Source organism: Labeo rohita, chromosome 2 (genome assembly GCF_022985175.1).
Source record: "Labeo rohita strain BAU-BD-2019 chromosome 2, IGBB_LRoh.1.0, whole genome shotgun sequence".
Taxonomy (NCBI): Eukaryota; Metazoa; Chordata; class Actinopteri; order Cypriniformes; family Cyprinidae; genus Labeo; species Labeo rohita.
The window spans coordinates 8,695,498-8,714,076 of record NC_066870.1 but is presented as its reverse complement, the minus strand read 5'-3'; the positions used below and the strand labels follow the sequence as shown (position 1 = coordinate 8,714,076).

General features: G+C 35.5%; 2 protein-coding genes across 2 annotated transcripts in view; both read right to left on the bottom strand.

The window, feature by feature from the left end:
* Positions 1–1,755, bottom strand: part of npc1 (Niemann-Pick disease, type C1) — a 31,889-nt gene extending 30,134 nt beyond the window's left edge. The window contains 1 exon segment of the mRNA XM_051128949.1: positions 1,492–1,755. Within this exon segment, the coding sequence (XP_050984906.1) occupies positions 1,492–1,599 (108 nt within the window). The 5' untranslated portion in view covers positions 1,600–1,755.
* An 890-nt stretch (positions 1,756–2,645) lies between these two features.
* The window catches only part of egfra (epidermal growth factor receptor a (erythroblastic leukemia viral (v-erb-b) oncogene homolog, avian)), a 68,841-nt gene continuing 52,907 nt past the window's right edge, over positions 2,646–18,579 (bottom strand). The window contains exons 20-28 of the mRNA XM_051127883.1: positions 16,099–16,284; positions 14,757–14,912; positions 14,325–14,400; positions 13,898–14,044; positions 12,023–12,120; positions 11,772–11,936; positions 9,085–9,126; positions 7,733–7,835; positions 2,646–4,816 (exon numbers count right to left, since the gene is read on the bottom strand). Of these exons, the coding sequence (XP_050983840.1) occupies positions 4,455–4,816; positions 7,733–7,835; positions 9,085–9,126; positions 11,772–11,936; positions 12,023–12,120; positions 13,898–14,044; positions 14,325–14,400; positions 14,757–14,912; positions 16,099–16,284 (1,335 nt within the window). The 3' untranslated portion in view covers positions 2,646–4,454. The remainder of the gene's footprint in view (positions 4,817–7,732; positions 7,836–9,084; positions 9,127–11,771; positions 11,937–12,022; positions 12,121–13,897; positions 14,045–14,324; positions 14,401–14,756; positions 14,913–16,098; positions 16,285–18,579) is intronic.

The window sequence follows — 18,579 nt, the reverse complement described above, 5'->3', positions numbered from 1 at the left end:
ATATATTTATGATAGGAAATGTACAAAGTATCTTCACAGAACATGATGTTTACTTAATATCCTAATGATTTTTGACATACAAGAAAAACTGATCATTTTGACCCAATGAGGGACAATAAGAGAAGTGGGACACTGCACCCAATATCAGTAAACACCTCTGAACACGTGGAACAGATTCATATAACATTACTCTTTGATACCCTAACTTAACTTCTTTTTTTTTTTTTTTTCTTATTTTTCCCCCCAGTGTTATAACTTGTCATTCTGTCTCAGTGTCCAGGAATCAGTGTCCAGTCCAAACAAATCTTCTGTCTGAACTTTGAGAGTAGTTATGTTTTCCTGAGCCACTGCTTATTTTTAGTACCAGACTTTCAGTACTTACTTTAGATAAGAAGTGAAAACAGTTTCACAAACTGCAAAGCATTACAAAGTGAAAAACAATTAGAAAGCTAAAGTTATTCTTTGATATTTATGCGGTCAGAAATAGGAAGGCCAAACAAATTAGCTCAGCTAGAATCACTTGGTTACCAAACACTTGTGATGTGTGTGTCAGGTTACTTAAATAGAAGTAAGCTATCATAATATTCTGACTCACGGTCATTCATTTGAGTCAAAAGACCAATACATGAGAGAGAAAAATTAACTTCGATTAAGTTCGATGAAAGGTTTTAAATTAGACATGAAACAAAGAACTGGACCAAACAGCAACTACACGTGTTAGAAGATGCGACATTTTAAACAACACGAGATTAAATTTAGACTAAGTCTCAAATAGCAGTCCAACTAAATTAAAATGAATCATGTTTTATTGAGGAAAAAAATTAAATAAAAGCAAAAGTACATGACCTTAAACGGATAAACCCCTTTCTGCATCTATTTTTAGTTAACATGGAAGCGTTGTTGTATCTCAGAACCTAGACAGCTACCAACCTAAACAGCTTTTTTCCCATCACACACCTAAATACCACATTCGAAAACTGAACGCGCCCCAAAACAAAGCTGCCCAGACAGGCATCTCATTAGGTTTTGGGAGTCATCCAGTGTGTCGTAACGCAAAGGCACGTTTGACTCATCCCAACGCAAAGCAGCTTAACAGAAAGCGCTCTTTCTATCCTTTCAAAACACCATAACAGCGGTTTTAGGTGAACTAAAAGCTGATCTTGCATGTTAGATCATGTGCTGCTATATAAATCAGCAAAGACTGACAGATGATTCACATGATGTAGCAAATTATATTTCCTCTGTCTATAACCTCTGACTGCAGTTAAACAAGAAGAAAAGAGCCCGTTTCACTCTTATAACGACATGAGATACATGACGTGCTTATAAAACCAAGCCTTTTGATTTCGAAAATACACATAAACGCCTAAGGAATTTGAACAGACGTGATCTGACAACTCTTGAAACTGTCAGGATGGCTGAAGTTTGTGCTAGGCTACAAAGAGATACGTACATTAACGTTAGTTAATACCAAAGTATCGCCACACTTACCCACTGTGATAATAAAATTACGGCCCATAAAAGACAGAAAAGCTGTTTTCTCCCCAGCAGAAGCATCGCTCCTCTGACTCCACAGCTCTTCTCTAGAGTAACTCTCATCTGTTGTGTTGAAGCTTTCTTATTTCCTGTTACCAAACACACTCCTGCCTTTCTCTGACTGGATATCCGTGGGATTCAGAGTTGCTGCCACCTACCGGCCTAGCGACGCTAGCGTGTATAACACAGTACAAAGGCTGGTTTAACGCAGAGCCGTTGAAAGACTCAAAGGCTCTTGATGACATCTAACGGCTGAATCAGAGGACTGCACCTAATATGGCGACAGCGCGGCTCATGAATATTAATTAGGAACGTGACGTTCGCCAAGCAGGGTCAGTTGATTTGCTGAAAGGCTAATGTTACGACTGGACGCGTGATTGATCACATTAATATTCATGAGCCAAGCCTTTTTCGTTTTGAAATTATGTGATAAAGTAATAGACAACTTGAGATCCACTAAAATTGTATTTTAATATTTTAAATAAACTATTAGCTGACGCTCATGACGAATTCTATTTTTTTGAAGTTACCATTTAATTTCCCCCCTTCTGTACAATGAACTTCCTGTCAGTGTAACGTCTTCCCAGCTAACGGGATATTCTGGCAGGTTTTTTTTTTTTTCAAAGTTACGAACAAACATGTTAATATGTTTATTTAAAGCTGTCTGTTTTTTTTAATAACGTTCTGAATATATAATAACGTTCTGAAAACATTAGCATAACAACATTGTTTGTAACTTTTTTTCTGAAACGATTTGATTGAACGTGTGACTTACATTTTTCAAATGTTAGGCTACTATTTGTTATAGAACATTCAAAAGTAACAATCCTATAATTTTTTAAAAAATTATAAAAGTGAATGATCCCTTAAAGTTTGTATAACCAAGAAAAAAAAGAACATTCAGAGAAAAAGCTGGGGTTAAGCCACCAAAACATTGGTTCTTGTTCGTTGTATCTTGTCCATACATTTGTGATCACAAAAGTGGGTGATATGCATAATTGTTGGTTCAATCATTACTATTGATTAGAATTAATGATTAAAGCAGCTTTGATGAAATTAGCCCTGATTAAACTGATTGTCACACGCTGTTAACAAGGATGTAGCCTAACTCTTATAAAACAAATCTTTATTGAATATATAACAAAAGACAAGAAAGAGCATTGTCACCATATTTTAAGAGCAACTGCAAATTTTCAAAGGAATGATCAAAGCAAAAAGGCTAGTCAGTTTAAGATATCCAAGCACATTACTTTGTTTTGTGCAACACAGAGATCAAGATATGTTCTGTCTGGGAGATATGTGTCAGATTGATTGAGTTACTATTACAAAAGTCAAGCAAGATACAGGAGGGTGAAAATACATGAACGGACAAACAGAAACTGGAATATATGAGTGACCCCATATGTGTTTTTTATGACAGGATAAAATATTCTGTTAGATACAATAATACAAATGTCAGCCATATATTACAGTTCTGTACAAGTACCAGTCATATGTTGGCCTTTGGATGAAGCTGAATCTATTCATATATTGATCATAGTCACAGCCCTGTCCACACAGCCAACATTTCCAGCAAAAACATAGTAGTTAAATCTCAAAATGTAACTCAAATTTGACTTTCATTCACAGCAGAGAGGAATTAAACAACCTCTGAGTTCAGCTTAAGGTACATAGTATTCCTGAAAAGTATCTGGACACTCGAGCCACTATTAAAAAAATGTACAAATGGCTTATCATTAGCCAATACAATATCACAAATAAAACAAAGGGCATTTAATGTACAAAAACATATAACAAACACATCTTAGTCAAGTTTTTAATATAGTAGCAGTAGATACACTTTTCAAATGTTTGGGGTCTAATATTTGTTCAGTGTTTTTGAAATAAGGCTCACCAAGGCTGCATTTATTTGATTTAATATTGTAAAATATTGTTAGAATTTCAAATAACTGTTTTGTAATGTAATTCATTCCTTCAGCAGCCATTACTTCAGTGTTACATAATCCTTCAGAAATCATTCTAATATGTTGATTTGGTGATCGAACATTTCTTATTATGTCTTTTCAGTGTTGAAAACTGTTTTTGCTGCATAATATTTTTGTGGGAACTTTGACAGGATTCTTTATTGAAAGTTCAAAAGAACATTTATTTAAAATGTACTTTTTTTGTAACTATGTTACAGTCATAACTGTCATTTTTGATCAATGTAATCTTTGCTGACTAAAATTATTAATTTTTTTGAAAAATATCTTACCGGCTCCAAACTTTTGAAAGATAGTGTGTGTTATTCAAAATGAAGACAAAAAACTTTGTGGAACATGCTTATTAACACTTTTTGTTGTTGTTGTTGTTGGCAGATGTCACTTAGTTTAATATTTTGCATCTGAAGCAATGAAATTCCACATTTTTTAATGTGACTCAAGTGTTCAAATACTTTTTGGTGCAACTCTATCTTTAAAACTAAGTTTTATAATTACAGACACTACTGGGCACAGTACAATGGTGTAATTTGCTTGCTCATTTAAAACATCATTACTTTGACTGAAACCAGATTACTTAAAAGCAGTCTTTACATGTGTGTCAACAAGCTTGTTTCATGATATGCCATTTCAATACACCAGCATGATCGTACTGGCGTCGACATGGGATTCATATCCTATTGTCATTCATAGTCACTTGCGACATTTGAAGAGAGCCACAGTTGTTCGATCCAACCTAGATACTCTAGCTGAGAACAAAACAAGCATATTTGAAAGGTAGCCCAGTTTATGAAAAGCTTGTTCTGTCCTTGACGGCAGGCATACGTGTCTGACAACTCGGCAAAATGTTTGCCTGCGTATCCACTATAAATAGATGTCCTTTCATCTTTATCTACTACAAAGTGGCTCATTTTAACAGTTGCTCTTCTCCGTAATGTGCTAGTGCACTTCCAGGCCCATGTATTCTGCGTTTTCCGCAGCCGGCAAGTGGCCGTTGGTGTGTGTTTTGAGCTCCAGGGGGCAGAAGTCCTGCTGGTAGTCTGGGTTGTCCATGCTGTTCTGGGGGTTGAAGCCCTGTACGCTGAAGAACGGCTGGCTGGAGAGGAGCCGCGTGTGGGACGTGTTCAGATACTCGGGTGGGGCGGCAGCAGGAGTGGCGGGGCTCTTAAAACAGTTCAGGTACTCTTCCTCAGTTTCGTCCAGTGCTGATGAAGAGTGCGGAAGTGTGCGAGGGGGTCCGGGGTGTTGGTATATTGGGTTGGTCATGCTGGACATCAGTGATTCATTCTGGTTGATATATTCTGGGAAAGAGGACAATGTGGGGTTAAATATTTTATTCTATCAATTAGTTTAATTTGAAGTTTATTAAAACACCCTGAGGGTATTAACATTTATTAAAGCTATTGACACCTAAAATCATTTAATTACTCTCATACAATCCAAATCCACACAGGCCTATGCAGGGATGTGGTGATGAAAAAGAATGAGATAGAAAGAAAAATTATATCCCAAGGCTTTTGCATTTTTCTCTTGCAACACCTTTACGCTCCCTTGAGAAAAATTTTGCTAGCGCCTAATGACTTTATGTTTGCTTGAGAAAGTTTGTGAGCAGCTGAGAAACTTTGTGTTCACTTGCAAAACTTTTGCATCCTCCATGGAAATGTTGTGTTTGCTTGCATAACATTTACATTTCCCTGAGAAACATTGTGTTTCCTTGCAAAAATGTTGTGCTCCCCCAAAAAATGGTTTGTTCACAAAAGTTTGCGTTTGTGGACGAACACAAAGTTTCTAGGAGGAATGCAGAACTTTTGCAAACAAACGAAACGTTTTGTGGGAAACGCAAAACTTTTTTAAGGGAATGCAACAGCGTTGCAAACAAATGCAAAGATTAACGCAAATATTTCATATCACCATATCCCTTTGGGGTCACACAACCTTGTATGACTTCATTATATATTTTGAAAAATGTAACTCTTTAAAATGGGCCAGATTAGAATATTCTGAGATTTGAAAGCTAAATTAGAAGTGTTTTTAGTGAAAAGAGACTGGATATAAAATAATCCTGGATATTAAGACTTGTACGGCTTAATATAATGTTAATAATGTCTCTTACTGAAATATGTAGTAGAAAACCCATGAAAGAATTTTCGTATGCGTTTTCATTTATTTTTCATATTTGTCATCCTTTCCTATCAAAATTTTTGCTATGGATGCGAAAACGCAGAAAATTGAACCTGATCCAAACTTTTTTATGACTGACGAAAGCGAAAGTTTCGGAGGCAATGCGTAAATGTGATTGACACATTGTGAGGTCGTATTTATTTTTTAGAGAAGTCCTCTTCCAAAGCATATAATGTACTCGTCCCATTGTCATTCAAGATGTTCATGTCTTTCTTTCTTCAGTCGTAAAGAAATTATGTTTTTTTGAGGAGAACATTTCAGCATTTGTCTTCATATAATAGACTGATATGGTGCCCCGATTTTGAACTTCCAAAATGCAGTTTAATTGCGGCTTCAAACGATCCCAAATGCAGTTGTAAACCGAGTTGATCCCAGCCGAGAAAGAAGGGTCTTATCTAGCGTAGCGATCTGTTATTTTCATAAAAATAATACAATTTATATACTTTTTAATGTCAAGTGCTCGTCTTGTCTCACTCTGCCTAAACTGTTTTTGTTCCGGTTCATGACAGTTCCGGTATGTCGAAAAATTCCCATCTTATGTTTTCCCTCAACTTCAAAATCGTCCTATATCGCTGTTTTACCTTTTTTGTTAAGGGTGTTTGATCTTCTTTGCATGTTCACTTTGCAAAGACTGGGTTGGTACTTCTGCAGTGATGTAGGATGATTTTGAAATGATTTTTGAAGTTGAGGGAGAAAATACGATTGGAGTTTTCCGACATATCCTAACTGTCTTGAGCCAGAATACACAGAGTTCAACGAGAGCAAGGCAAGACGAGCATTTGAGAATAAAAGGTATTTAAATTGTATTTTTTAAAAATGAAAATAGCTCATCGTTCTGCTAGATAAGACCCTTCTTCCTCGGCTGAGATCATTTACAACCGCATTGGGATAATTTGAAGCCACATTTAAACTGCATTTTGGAAGTTCAAAATCAGGGCACCATATCAGTCCATTATATGAAGAAAAAATGCTGAAATGTTTCCCTCAAAAAAAAATTTCTTTATGACTGAAGAAAGACATGAACATCTTGGATGACAATGGGGTGAGTACATTATATGTGAATCTTTGTCTTGGAAGTGGACTTCTCCTTTAATGTGTTCACTGCTTTTCCTAGCGATAAGAAGAGGAGAAAAGAAAGGGAAGACGCCTGTAGATGGATAAAACTTCCTAAACCTGCGTCTTTGTCCTCTCCACTTTAGCCCTGATGCCTTTGAGGCTTTTAGTAGACCACAGCTACTTAAAGAGCTTACAAATGGCAGAGACGAGAAACGCTAGATGCCATCCTGGCAGGATGTAAACATGCTGATACTTCTCATGACGCCGCAGCCACATAAGGAATTTCTCAGCATGGATTTCTCTCGATATCCGGGACGTTTATACTTCTAGTGGGGTAAAATCGATGGTACTGCATTTGGCCTATGCTTATATCCATCGCAAGTTGTGTATTCCGAGAAATAGCAACAAGTAGCGACAGTAGCTCTCTGAGTGCAACCAATTTATGTCATAATGGTGGCTCCCATAGTCCAAAATATGTAAAAAACAATGTGGATTTTTAAAATAACTAATTTCTATTACATATTTCAGTAAGAGACATCATTTATGTTATATTAAGCCATACAAGTCTCAATACCTGGAGTTCCCTTTAAAGTTTGAACTGTTCCCAATGCAAAAACTAGCCTGAAAGGCCCTAATGATTTTTTTATATATATAAAAGGCTTAAAAACTCTTCAAATGTTCTTCTTTTGCCTTGGAAGAGCTTTGAAACTACATTAGGGTTAGTAAATGATAGAAATGTCACTATTCCCTTAGGAGCACAAACAGCAAACCACAAGAATGCAAGACCAAAAATGAGCAACAGAAGTACTTATTTCACAATAAAATAAAATGTGCCTATTTTATGCCATTTTCATCCTCATTCAGTATTTCGGGAAATATTACAAGAGATAAGATTATAATATGTCTCCCAATATCTGAGACAGTTTAAACATGTTAAACTCAGTCTTAAAAAAAAAACACCATCCAGACTGTTCTCGTACCATTCCAACCTGGAGCGGGCTGAAAGTCTGCCTCGTGAAAGCGTTCTGTCGGGTCTGGAATGTAACGCAGAACCAAGCTGTTCTCCCTTCCTGGGAAACCATTCTGAGAGAAAATAAAAGCATATTACTTAGCAAGTGTCATCATGGTTAAACCGGTTTCAATTCCTGTAATTATCAATAGGTGACTGGCTAGAAGATTACAAAAGCACAGCTGGGTACAGTTGCGTAACAAGAAGACCTTTGTCTTACATTTCATTTTTATATTGTGGGTGTTTCTTCAGCTATGCAAACTATCTATCTATAGATGAATCTATCATCTATCTTTGTTGGTTGGTTGGTTGGTTGGTTGTGCAAGTTATTAGTTAGCAATGTGATACTGTCTTGATGTCTGACTTTTTAGGTTTGTCTTGGTGGTTTTTCCAAGTTTTAAATGATGAAGTTCCTCAGGGCTCGATTTTGGCCCCTTTTCTCATTATATATGTCGCCTTTGGATTCTATTTTTATGAAGCATGAGGTGTCATTTCATTTTTATGCTGATGACACCCAAATGCATTTGCCCTTGAAGCACAATGACTAAAAAGGCTTAAGGTCCTTTAACCATGTGTCTGTCTGATATCATGATTTTCTTTCATTTTTTCTACATCTTAATGCGAGCAAAACAGAGGCTATTGTGTTTGGGCCTTCAGGCACTTTAGGTACCTCTGATTTTGACTCGGGAGATTTGGTCTCCTGTATGTAAAACCTTGATGCTGTAGTCAAATCCATTTTTATTTTCCAGATTACTAAGGCTAAGAATTTAGCTTTTGCAGAGTTCAAGAGATTGATACAGTACATCCTGACTTGCCTACTGCAATTCTCTTTATACTGGAATAAGTCAATATAATATCAATCATCTTCAAATGGTTCAAAATGCAGCTGCCGGATTCCCAACTGGCACCCAGAAATTTGATCATATCTCCCCTGTGTTATGTTTTCTGAACTGGCTGCTGGTCCATTGCAGAACTGATTTTAAAATTTTACTTTTTTGTTTAAAGCTCTGACCAGATCTGTTGAATCCAAATACATGTTAGATCTCCAAGGTCATCTAAGCAAAGACTTTTGATGGTCCCAAGATCCAGACTAAAGCTGAGGGTTGCTCTTTCCATTGTTGGGCTAAAACTATTAGTCTCTGTCACCCCCAGATATGATTAATCAGAATCTGAATTTAAATCTAAGTTAAAAATCTACCATTCCAACCAAACTTTTAACTTTTGATGTCCTCTCCCTTTATTGAATTGCAATCTATAGGTGTATATACACGTTTTTTTTAGTGTTTTTTGTTGTGCTTTCTAAATAAAATTTGATTAACTTACCCCGTTTCTGCCATGACAGTTTCCAATGCTGCTGTTGAGACTCTGAAACAAAACAAAGTAATCATGTTTATTTTTAACTCTTTAAATATAATATGTATTTGTGACGTAAACCAAATACTGTTGTGAAATGAACTACCTTTACAAATTTTTCAATAAGCAGTGCAAATGGGCGTTGGAAGCTTGATTGAACTTTATTGGTGATTCTAATAATTCTAATTATAGTACTAACATGTTTAGATTTTTTTGTACTTTTTAAAAGTATTTATAGTAAATATTTGTACAATGGTTAATCCATTCAGCAGACATATAAAGATGATGACTGAGGACTCAATGAATCTTTGTATTCAACCATGTGCACAAAACAGGCCTGTACCTGTTACAAGGAGAACAGAACCCAGCCTTATCGAGGCTGTTGGACCATAACGAAACCTAGTCAGCAGTTCATGCAAGCATGTCGTAGGTTTCCTTTTGCAAAACACATTCATAAAACACAAGGAACTAGAAAAAAAACATAAGCTAAATAAGCTACCATCTGTCAGAGAAACTGCAGCCTTAAATGGCTATGCCTCAGTGACTGTGTTATATAAGACTCCGTCTCCGAGCTCAAGGCCTTCGTTCTGCCAAAAAAATTTTAACAAGTGTCGCCCGCGAAAGCAATCAGACTTGAAAGGCCGAAGGAGCTTTGCACGCACTTAGCGGCAGGCGCGAGGCCAGGAAACGTTCAGAACGCTGAGGCCCAGCGAGTCCTCTTGGACAGACATGCTTTGCTTTTCTGCTGCGGAACGGTCATTAATCAGGAGGCAGCTGGGAGGAAGCGGGGGAGAGGGTGAAGAGACAGAAGGACAACGGAACAGGAAGTGGGTGAAGGAGCCCAGGCCAGAAGAAGACGAAAATCAGGCCAGGTACATACGCCTCTGCAATGTGAACTTTCTGTCCTTCTGAGTGAAAGCACACAACACTGTCATCAGATCTGATATTACATCCAGTCACTGCATTACTGTTTAGGACTGTTTAGATGTGACAGATGTTTTAAGATGTGCTGTCTATAGGGCTATTGGATTCATTGGGCATATAATTTAATGCTATTTACTACAGAAAAATATGGAAAAAAAAAAAGTTAAAAATAATAACTTCAAAAATAAGTTAAGATGCATTTAAGATATTTAGTCATTTAGCGCATATTGCTTTAAACAAGTAAATAAAAAATAAAAAAAACTACATTTAGTGCATACTGCTTAAAACAAGTGAAATATTTTTAAAATGCGGATTTTACTTACCCCACTGGCAGATAATTAACTTATTTTGCAAAATGCACTTAATTTAGTTTTTTTTTTTTCGCCCTGGAAACGAGATGAATTATCTTACGTCATTTAATATTATGTCATTTAATGCTTATCTAGTAAATGCATCTTAATTTAAGATTTTTTTGATATTTTGACTAGAAAGAAGACAAATGAAATAAGTAAGAGATAAGCCTTCTTTTGCAGTAAATATATTATCGTCTACTTGCACTGTGTTATATTGGATGTGTATTGGCCAATATTTGTGCATGCTCTTAAATGTAAAATTTAAAACGGTTTTTAACAAATCTTAAAATGAATACTAATTCTTTATGATGCTGCAATGCCTAAATTAACTTTTTTTTTTTAAACTATTCATTTTAGTTTAGGGTTTTTTTTTAGTTTTATTTAGAATTTATTTAAACAAAATACAAGTATACAATTTAATATTGTCATTTAAGGGTTGCAAGGCTGAATTGACATGATGAAAAACAGTAAAAACAGTAATATAGTGAGATTTAAAACAACTGGTTTCTATTTTAATATATTTTAAAAAGTATGTCTTCAATGTCACATGATCATTCAGAAATCATTCTAATATGGTTTATATTTTATATGTTTTGTTCAGGATTTCTTCTTTCTTTTATTAATAGAAAGTTTAAAACATAACTCTATATATATATATATATATATATATATATGAAACAATGAAAAAGCATTTACTGTCAATTATTTAATGCTGAATTTAATGATGACTTTCCCTGTTGAATAAAAGTATGAACTTCTTTAATAAAATAATAAATAAATAAATTATTCACACTAGTATATGTTGTGTTTTCAATCTCTGTTCTGTTTAACTGAGAAAAAAATCATTCTGGCTGTCATGTAATCTTTTTTTTATAATGAGGTTGAAACTGTATATGTGATACTGAAATTAAAAAAATTAAAAAAATGTATCCTTAAATCAAAATTATCGACTTTTATGCCAAAAATCATTAGGCTATTAAGTAAAGATTATGTTCCAAGAAGATATTTTGTAAATTTCCTACCATAAATGTATGAAAGCTTAATTTTTGATTAGTAATATGCATTGCTACTTCATTTGGACAACTTTAAAGGCAATTTTTCTCAATATTTAGATTTTTTTGCACCCTCAGATACCAGATTTTCAAATAGTTGTATCTCAGACAAATATTGTACTTTCCTAACACGCCATGTATTAATGGAAAACTTATTTATTCAGCTTTCAGATGATGTATAATTAAAACAATTGACTCTTATGACTGGTTTTGTGGTCCAGGTTCACCTATTAGAAATGAGCTGGTATTTAAAATGATTAACACTAAGGCATTTCATGAATTGAATATGGGACCGGCAGCACCGATAATGTGTGTCTGCATGTATTACCACAGAATGCAGCAGCTGTGTGCGGGACGTGCTGGGGCTGCTAAAGAAGCTGTGATTGGGCACTAAATACTCGTCTGCATCCACAGCTTCATCCAGCTCTCCACTCGTCAGACTGCGGTAGAACTTGGAGTCAGAAGGACTGGGTAAATGCATCCGATCATCACCCTGCCAACAGGAAGACACTAATCAGTAACCAGATGAACCAGATGAGCATTGCTCCAGTGAAGAAATCAGATTTTTGTTTCTCTTACTTGAATGACGAGATAGCGGGGTGGGTCACGTGCCATTTTAGTAAACTCAGCAATGAGCTCCCTGAAGCGAGGTCTGCTCTCTGCATCGATCATCCAACCTGGATAAAAACAGTGACGTGATGATAAAGGAAATGATGAAAAATGTATCATCTCCTAACACCCTAATGGTATCGCTTTATTTATTATTCATATATACAGATATTAGATATTGGCTAATACTGGATATTTAATTGTGCATCCTCAAAATTAACCCTTGAAAATACTAATAATTTAAATGTACACTACCATGTTGTGGTGTTGTGATTTAATTATAGATTTTAACTTAACTTCTGTTTCACAGACAAGGCTTAAGACCAGTCCTAGACTAAAATGTAAGTCTGAGCTGTTTCAGCTGAAAGAAACTTGCACTGACTGATTTGAAAATATATATCATTGTCTTTGTTTTGTCTCAAGATGCACACCAGTAATGTTTTTTCTAAGCACTTTCATAAAAATTAATTAAATGTCCTAATTGAACTATGGGCTAATCCTGGCTTAGTCTAAGCCTTGTCTGTGAAACAGGGCCTTAGGGTTTTATTTTGAATTGTTATTTTTAATAAATCTGGCATTTAAAGGGAATAAGCCACAACTTGGCTATAATACCAATTTAATAATACAAAATAATTATTATCAGGTTAATGAATTAGCAATGCATCCCTAAATAAAGAGTCAAAGCTACTACAGCTACAATATACAGAATAATGAATTACTAAGTAGTTGAAAATTGTTTTTCACACTTTAATTATATTTTATCTTGCAGAGTGAACTAGATCTGTCCCTGGTTCTCACTCATAACAACTGCTTTAGGACTCTTCTGATGGAAAAAATATGAATACAACACACAAAGCCATATGGGATACCTTTACTTGAAAAGAAAATTTGATAGTTGTATGGCATATTAAAGGAAAAGTTCACTTCCAGAACAAAAATTTACAGATAATTTACTCACCCCCTTGTCGTCCAAGATGTTCACGTTTCTTTCTTCAGTCATAAAGACATTGTTTTTTTGAGGAAAACATTTCAAGAGATCTCTCCATATCGTGGACTTCTGTGGTGCCTGCAAGTTTAAACTTCCAAAATGCAGTTTAAGTGCAGCTTCAAAGGGCTCTAAATGATCCTGGTCGAGGAAGAATGATTTTATCTAGCAAAACAATTGGTTATTTTCTAAAAAATTTACAATTGATATACTTTTTAACCTCAAATGCTCGTCTTGTGTAGCTCTGCATAAACTCACTTCAAGACAGTTAGGGGATGTTGGAAAAACTCCTATCTTATTTTCTCCTCCAACTTAAAAATCATCCTATACGTCGCTGCAGAAGTACCGAGCCAGCGTTTACAAAATGAATGTGTAAAGACGATTAAACAGCGTTTACAAAAAAAGATAAAACAGGACAATTTTGAAGTTGGAGAAGTTTTTCAACATACCCTAACTGCCTTGAACCAGAATACAGAGAATACATGCAGAGCTAGACAAGACAAGCATTTGAGGTTGAAAAAGTATTTAAATTGTAATATTTTTTTAGAAAATAACCGATCGTTTCACTTGACAAGACCGTTCTTCCTTGGCTGTTATCATTTAGAGCCCTTTGAAGCTGCATTTAAACTGCTTTTTGTAAGCAAATCCTGAATTGTTTTCCTCAAACATAATTTCTTTACAACTGAAGAAAGAAAAACATGAACATCTTGGATGGCAAGGGGGTGAGTAAATTATCTGTAAATTTTTGTTCTGGAAGTGGACTTCTCCTTTAATAGGTTTCATGTGTGAAAATCATTTATTAAACGGGAAGAAAGTACAACATATGTTTACTTAATAATACAGCAATGATTCAAACTTACACTTGACCATGATCATGTACACATCAATGGTGCAGATAGGAGGCTGAGGAAGTCTTTCTCCTTTCTCTAGAACTTCAGCAATTTCACTTGCAGGAATCCCATCATAGGGCTTTGTTCCAAATGTCATCAGTTCCCAGACTGTCACACCTAAAGTAGAGTATCATTAAGTGAACAACAGATACATTCATTCAATACTGAGATCCTTAGCTTTAAAACAAAGCTATTAAAGTCAACATGAATCTAATCATCCCTGTTCACTTCCTACACTCACATTCCGGCTTCCTAGGATTATTGTTGCATGTAAAAAACGTTTTTCTTTTTCACTCTGAAGTCTATGTAAGTAAAATGGAAGAAGTTTTTAACGTTAACTTTAATGTCTAAAAAAAGCAAAGACAAATATTTCTGACGTTAGCAAACTATTACTAACCATAACTCCAGACGTCACTCTGGTGGGTGTATGTCCTGTGCAGGATGGATTCCAGCGCCATCCATTTTATTGGCACCTATTGAAGCATATCAAACAGATGACATGAAATCTCTTTTTTAAATGTTATAATTGGAAGTGAACACATTGGATGCATTCTAAAGATGAATGTCTGATGTTAATAGTCCTAAGTCTTAAACCGTTGAGACACTAATAAGGCAACATTCATCACTTCATTCGTTTTTATGATAGTTTATGTTAAAGCCCTAAGGCATTATAGACATAACAGAATGCATTTCTGTAAAGCTGCTTTGAAATGATGTGTACTGTGAAAATTTGACTTGACAGTTTAGGGACAGTTTTTCGTCTAGTAAAATGAAAAACTGCTAAACTTCTGTCATCAAGATCCACTTCTCACAAAAAGAAATAACAGACCTTTCCACCATCTGCGTGATACTCCTTCTCATCGGCGCTCAACAGCTTGGCCAGGCCAAAATCAGTGATCTTCACATGCTGAGGGGTCTTCACCAGCACATTACGAGCTGCCAAGTCTCTGTGCACGAGATGGCGCTCTTCTAGGTAATTCATTCCCTAATAAAAGTCAGAGAGAATTCAAAAGATTTTCGTTGACATAAGTTAATATAATTATGTACTCCTTCAAGCTGGAATGAAAATTCAGTGACAACAGAATAAAATCAATTAAGATGGGATGTATAATTGCTTCTATAATTGTTATGATCCAGGAGTATTTACATCTGGAACTTCGATAATGCAATTATGAAATGACTAAAAGTGTTAATGAGGCACAAATGGAAACTTTATCAGATCCAAACGTAACAATGTCATCATATGGAAACATGTGGATGGAAAAATAGTGGATTAATTTAATTAATTTAAATAATAAATAACCATTTAAAAAATAAAATTCTATATCAAAAATGTATCAAAATACTTATTTTTAATAATTAATTGTAATGAGTACATTAAATTGGTATCTTTAAAAAAAAATCTCTGTTCATCATCAAACGACGTGTGAAATGTAAAATAATTGTGAAAATAGTCTTTAAGAAGTGCATGGATGAGGGAATACATTTGGATCGTTAGCGAAAACTCAACTCTTACAGAATTGCTGTGCAAATTGATGATTTTCAAACAAAAAGAGTAAGGATTCACATGAAAGTATATTAGATCAAACTTTTTTCAGAATGTTAAAACATTCTACATTTTCCAGTCATATTCTGATCAAAGTTTCTTTCAAAAGAGAAATGTTATTCCCTCAGTAGAAAGGACCAAAAATGCCTGTCTGCTAAGAGAATCTTCACAGCTACTGATTTGCACTTCAGAAATATGACTAAAAATGTTAAATATTTGTGAGCAGTACAGATCTGTGGGTGATATTGCCTATTTTTAGATTCAAATTACCAGCAAGAAACATGGATAGGCACATCAATTCATGCCAAATCCAAAAATATATCCTTATACCTTCTAGTTTTACTTTAAATATGATATATTAAACAAATTGCATATTCCCCTTTTTCCTTTTTACAAACAGGGCAGTGGAGAAATGCGAGAAAAAACTGGAGTAAACTAAACTAGGCAACCATATAAATTAATAATTCATCAAATACATTTAAATAATAAAATAAACATTTAAAAAGAAAATAATATTTTTAATAATGAATTGTACTGAACACATTAAACAGACATCTCAAAACATCTGTTCATCATCAAATGACTCATAAAAACACACACTCAATTAAAAGAACAATCCATGTACCTTAGCAATCTGCACACACCAGTTAAGCAGGTGTTGTGAGCCAATGTTGTCCTTATTTTCTCTGACGTAGTCCAGCAAACAGCCGTAAGGCATCAACTGGGTGATAAGTTGGACGGTGGAGGTCAAGCAGATGCCGAGCAGACGACACACATGAGGATGCTCAACGCTCGCCATCACATAGGCCTCCTTTAGATGCAAACAAATGAGGTCAGCACAAACGCCACATATATATAGTATACAGCAACACTGACAAATGCTGTTGCTGTTTATAGTCCCTGCAGACTTAAATTTAACAAATGAGGTGCCTTGAGCACATTAGAAAATATTTACACGGATGGTGGCCTGGAGTTCTGAAGTAAAATGCTTCAGGAAAATCTAAACTTAGCAGGAACACTAATAATCAAACCCCTGGGCAATAACAACTGTATTTTCCTAGACGACTTAGAGCTGCCAATACCAACAACCTTTTCCTTTCAAAAAATGAGGGAGTGACTGGTCTCTATTTTATTTTTTTTTATATTGATTTTTTTCTTTTTAATATTCAAAAGACTCTGCAGATCTGTTAAATTTCAGTTTCTGCGGACTCTCAAAAGGTTATACTGGGTGTTTACGTAGATGAGCTATCTTCAAAGTGACCTTGAGAATCAATCTGTGCAACCACATCCTCCCAATCAAAGAGAATATTGGAGGAAATAACATTCTTTGTGTTAGAAAGGTCTTGTTTGCTGTTGCAGTGATGGGGTGCAAGCAAAATGCAGGAATTCCTCCCCCAGGTTGAAGTTTTCTGTTCTGTATCAACTCAACACAACATCCAGTGGGACTTGGTCAGGTTACCCTTCAACTCAAGGTTATGTAGTATAGATTTCAGTTGCGTCCGTCAGGGGAGAATAAGGCCTTTTCTGCACAATCATTATCTTGACTAGAATGACGAAAATGTGTACTGAAATGATTTACACGTTAACTAGATCACAAAGTTACAATGCAGATACATGAATAATCACATTATAGGCAAAGAATGTAAAGAAAAGTGATTCTATTAAAATATACAGCCACATTTCAAATGTTGTCAAAATTTAAAATGTTTTCATTCCTCACTAGCTTAAGCAAGCTTGAGGAAGTAGCACATTAGCACAAAAAAAAAAGTATTTAGAAATTCAAGCCACACTTAAAATGTAACTTCATTACATTAGATACAGAATATCTAACCAAGTACATCTGCAAACAACATTGTCATTTGGGTCATTTCAGCCAGCCTTAAAGGGGTCATCGAATGCCCATTTTCCACAAGTTGAAATGATTCTTTAGGGTCTTAATAAGAAGTCTATAATGTACTTTGGTTAAAAATTCTCAGTGGTTGTGTAAAACAACACCCTTTTTACCTTGTCAAAATGAGCTCTGCAAAAATCATCTCATTCTGGTCGAGGCTGCTTTAAATGCAAATGAGCTCTGCTCGCCCCACACCTCTCTTCTCTCTGTGGAGAGACGAGCCTGTTTACTTTAGCCACATTTAGCCGCTAAACTTGCTAATTAGCACATTATTAGGAAAGGCGATCGCAAAGATTCATAAAAAAAACCTTATACTCACTTCTGCTGTAAGTGAAGCTGGAGCACGAATGATTCGCGTGAACATAGACGGATATATGTAGATCGGGAGGCGCATTCCCTTCACAAACAAACGTAATCTACTGCATCTTCAGCGGCTCAGATGTCGGGAATAAATGAAGACCCCTATGTTCATTATTACATCCAGCAACACAACACCTCAATCGCTCAGTTCTTGTCTAACTTACATCCCTGCTCCGGCATTGAAACAAAGAGGGCAGACTGTTACAGCTGATCTGAGGTAAAACGCTCATGTCAATCAACTATCGTGGCTGCTCGCCTCTGTCGGTGTGACGCCACAACGACAGGCATCTGAGAATGGCTTGATTTGACAAAGGGAATATTGTTTTTACAGATTAATCAAAAACCACTGCATGGATTTTTATCATTATAGGGTAGATGTGTGCATACACTGCCAACACACATTAATGTTCAAACAACATGTAAAAGTGAACTTAGCATCTGATGACCCATTTAAAGGGGACATCAGATGCAAAATTCACTTTGACATGGTTTTTGCATTTAAATGTCTTAGCAGTGTGTGGACACAACCACCCTACGATGATAAAATCCCATTTACTCCTTTTTTATAATCCCCCAAAAACTAGACAGTGTTAATTATCAAGCTGTTTTGATTTTCTGAGCAGAATGACCTCATAGTGCTCAGGCCCCACCCATGTCCGCTGATGGACTGTCCCATATTAGCACATTTACGCTGTCAACTGTTTTCTCTGTGCTTGAGCAGCTGTAGCGACAACAGTGTCTTGTAAGCAATGCAGGTGTTTTGTAGCTGGATGTAAAAGTGAACATACGAATCTGAAGAGGCAGTTGATTAGTTTTGTTTTTGATGGTAATTAGTGATGTTGTATTCGTGAACGA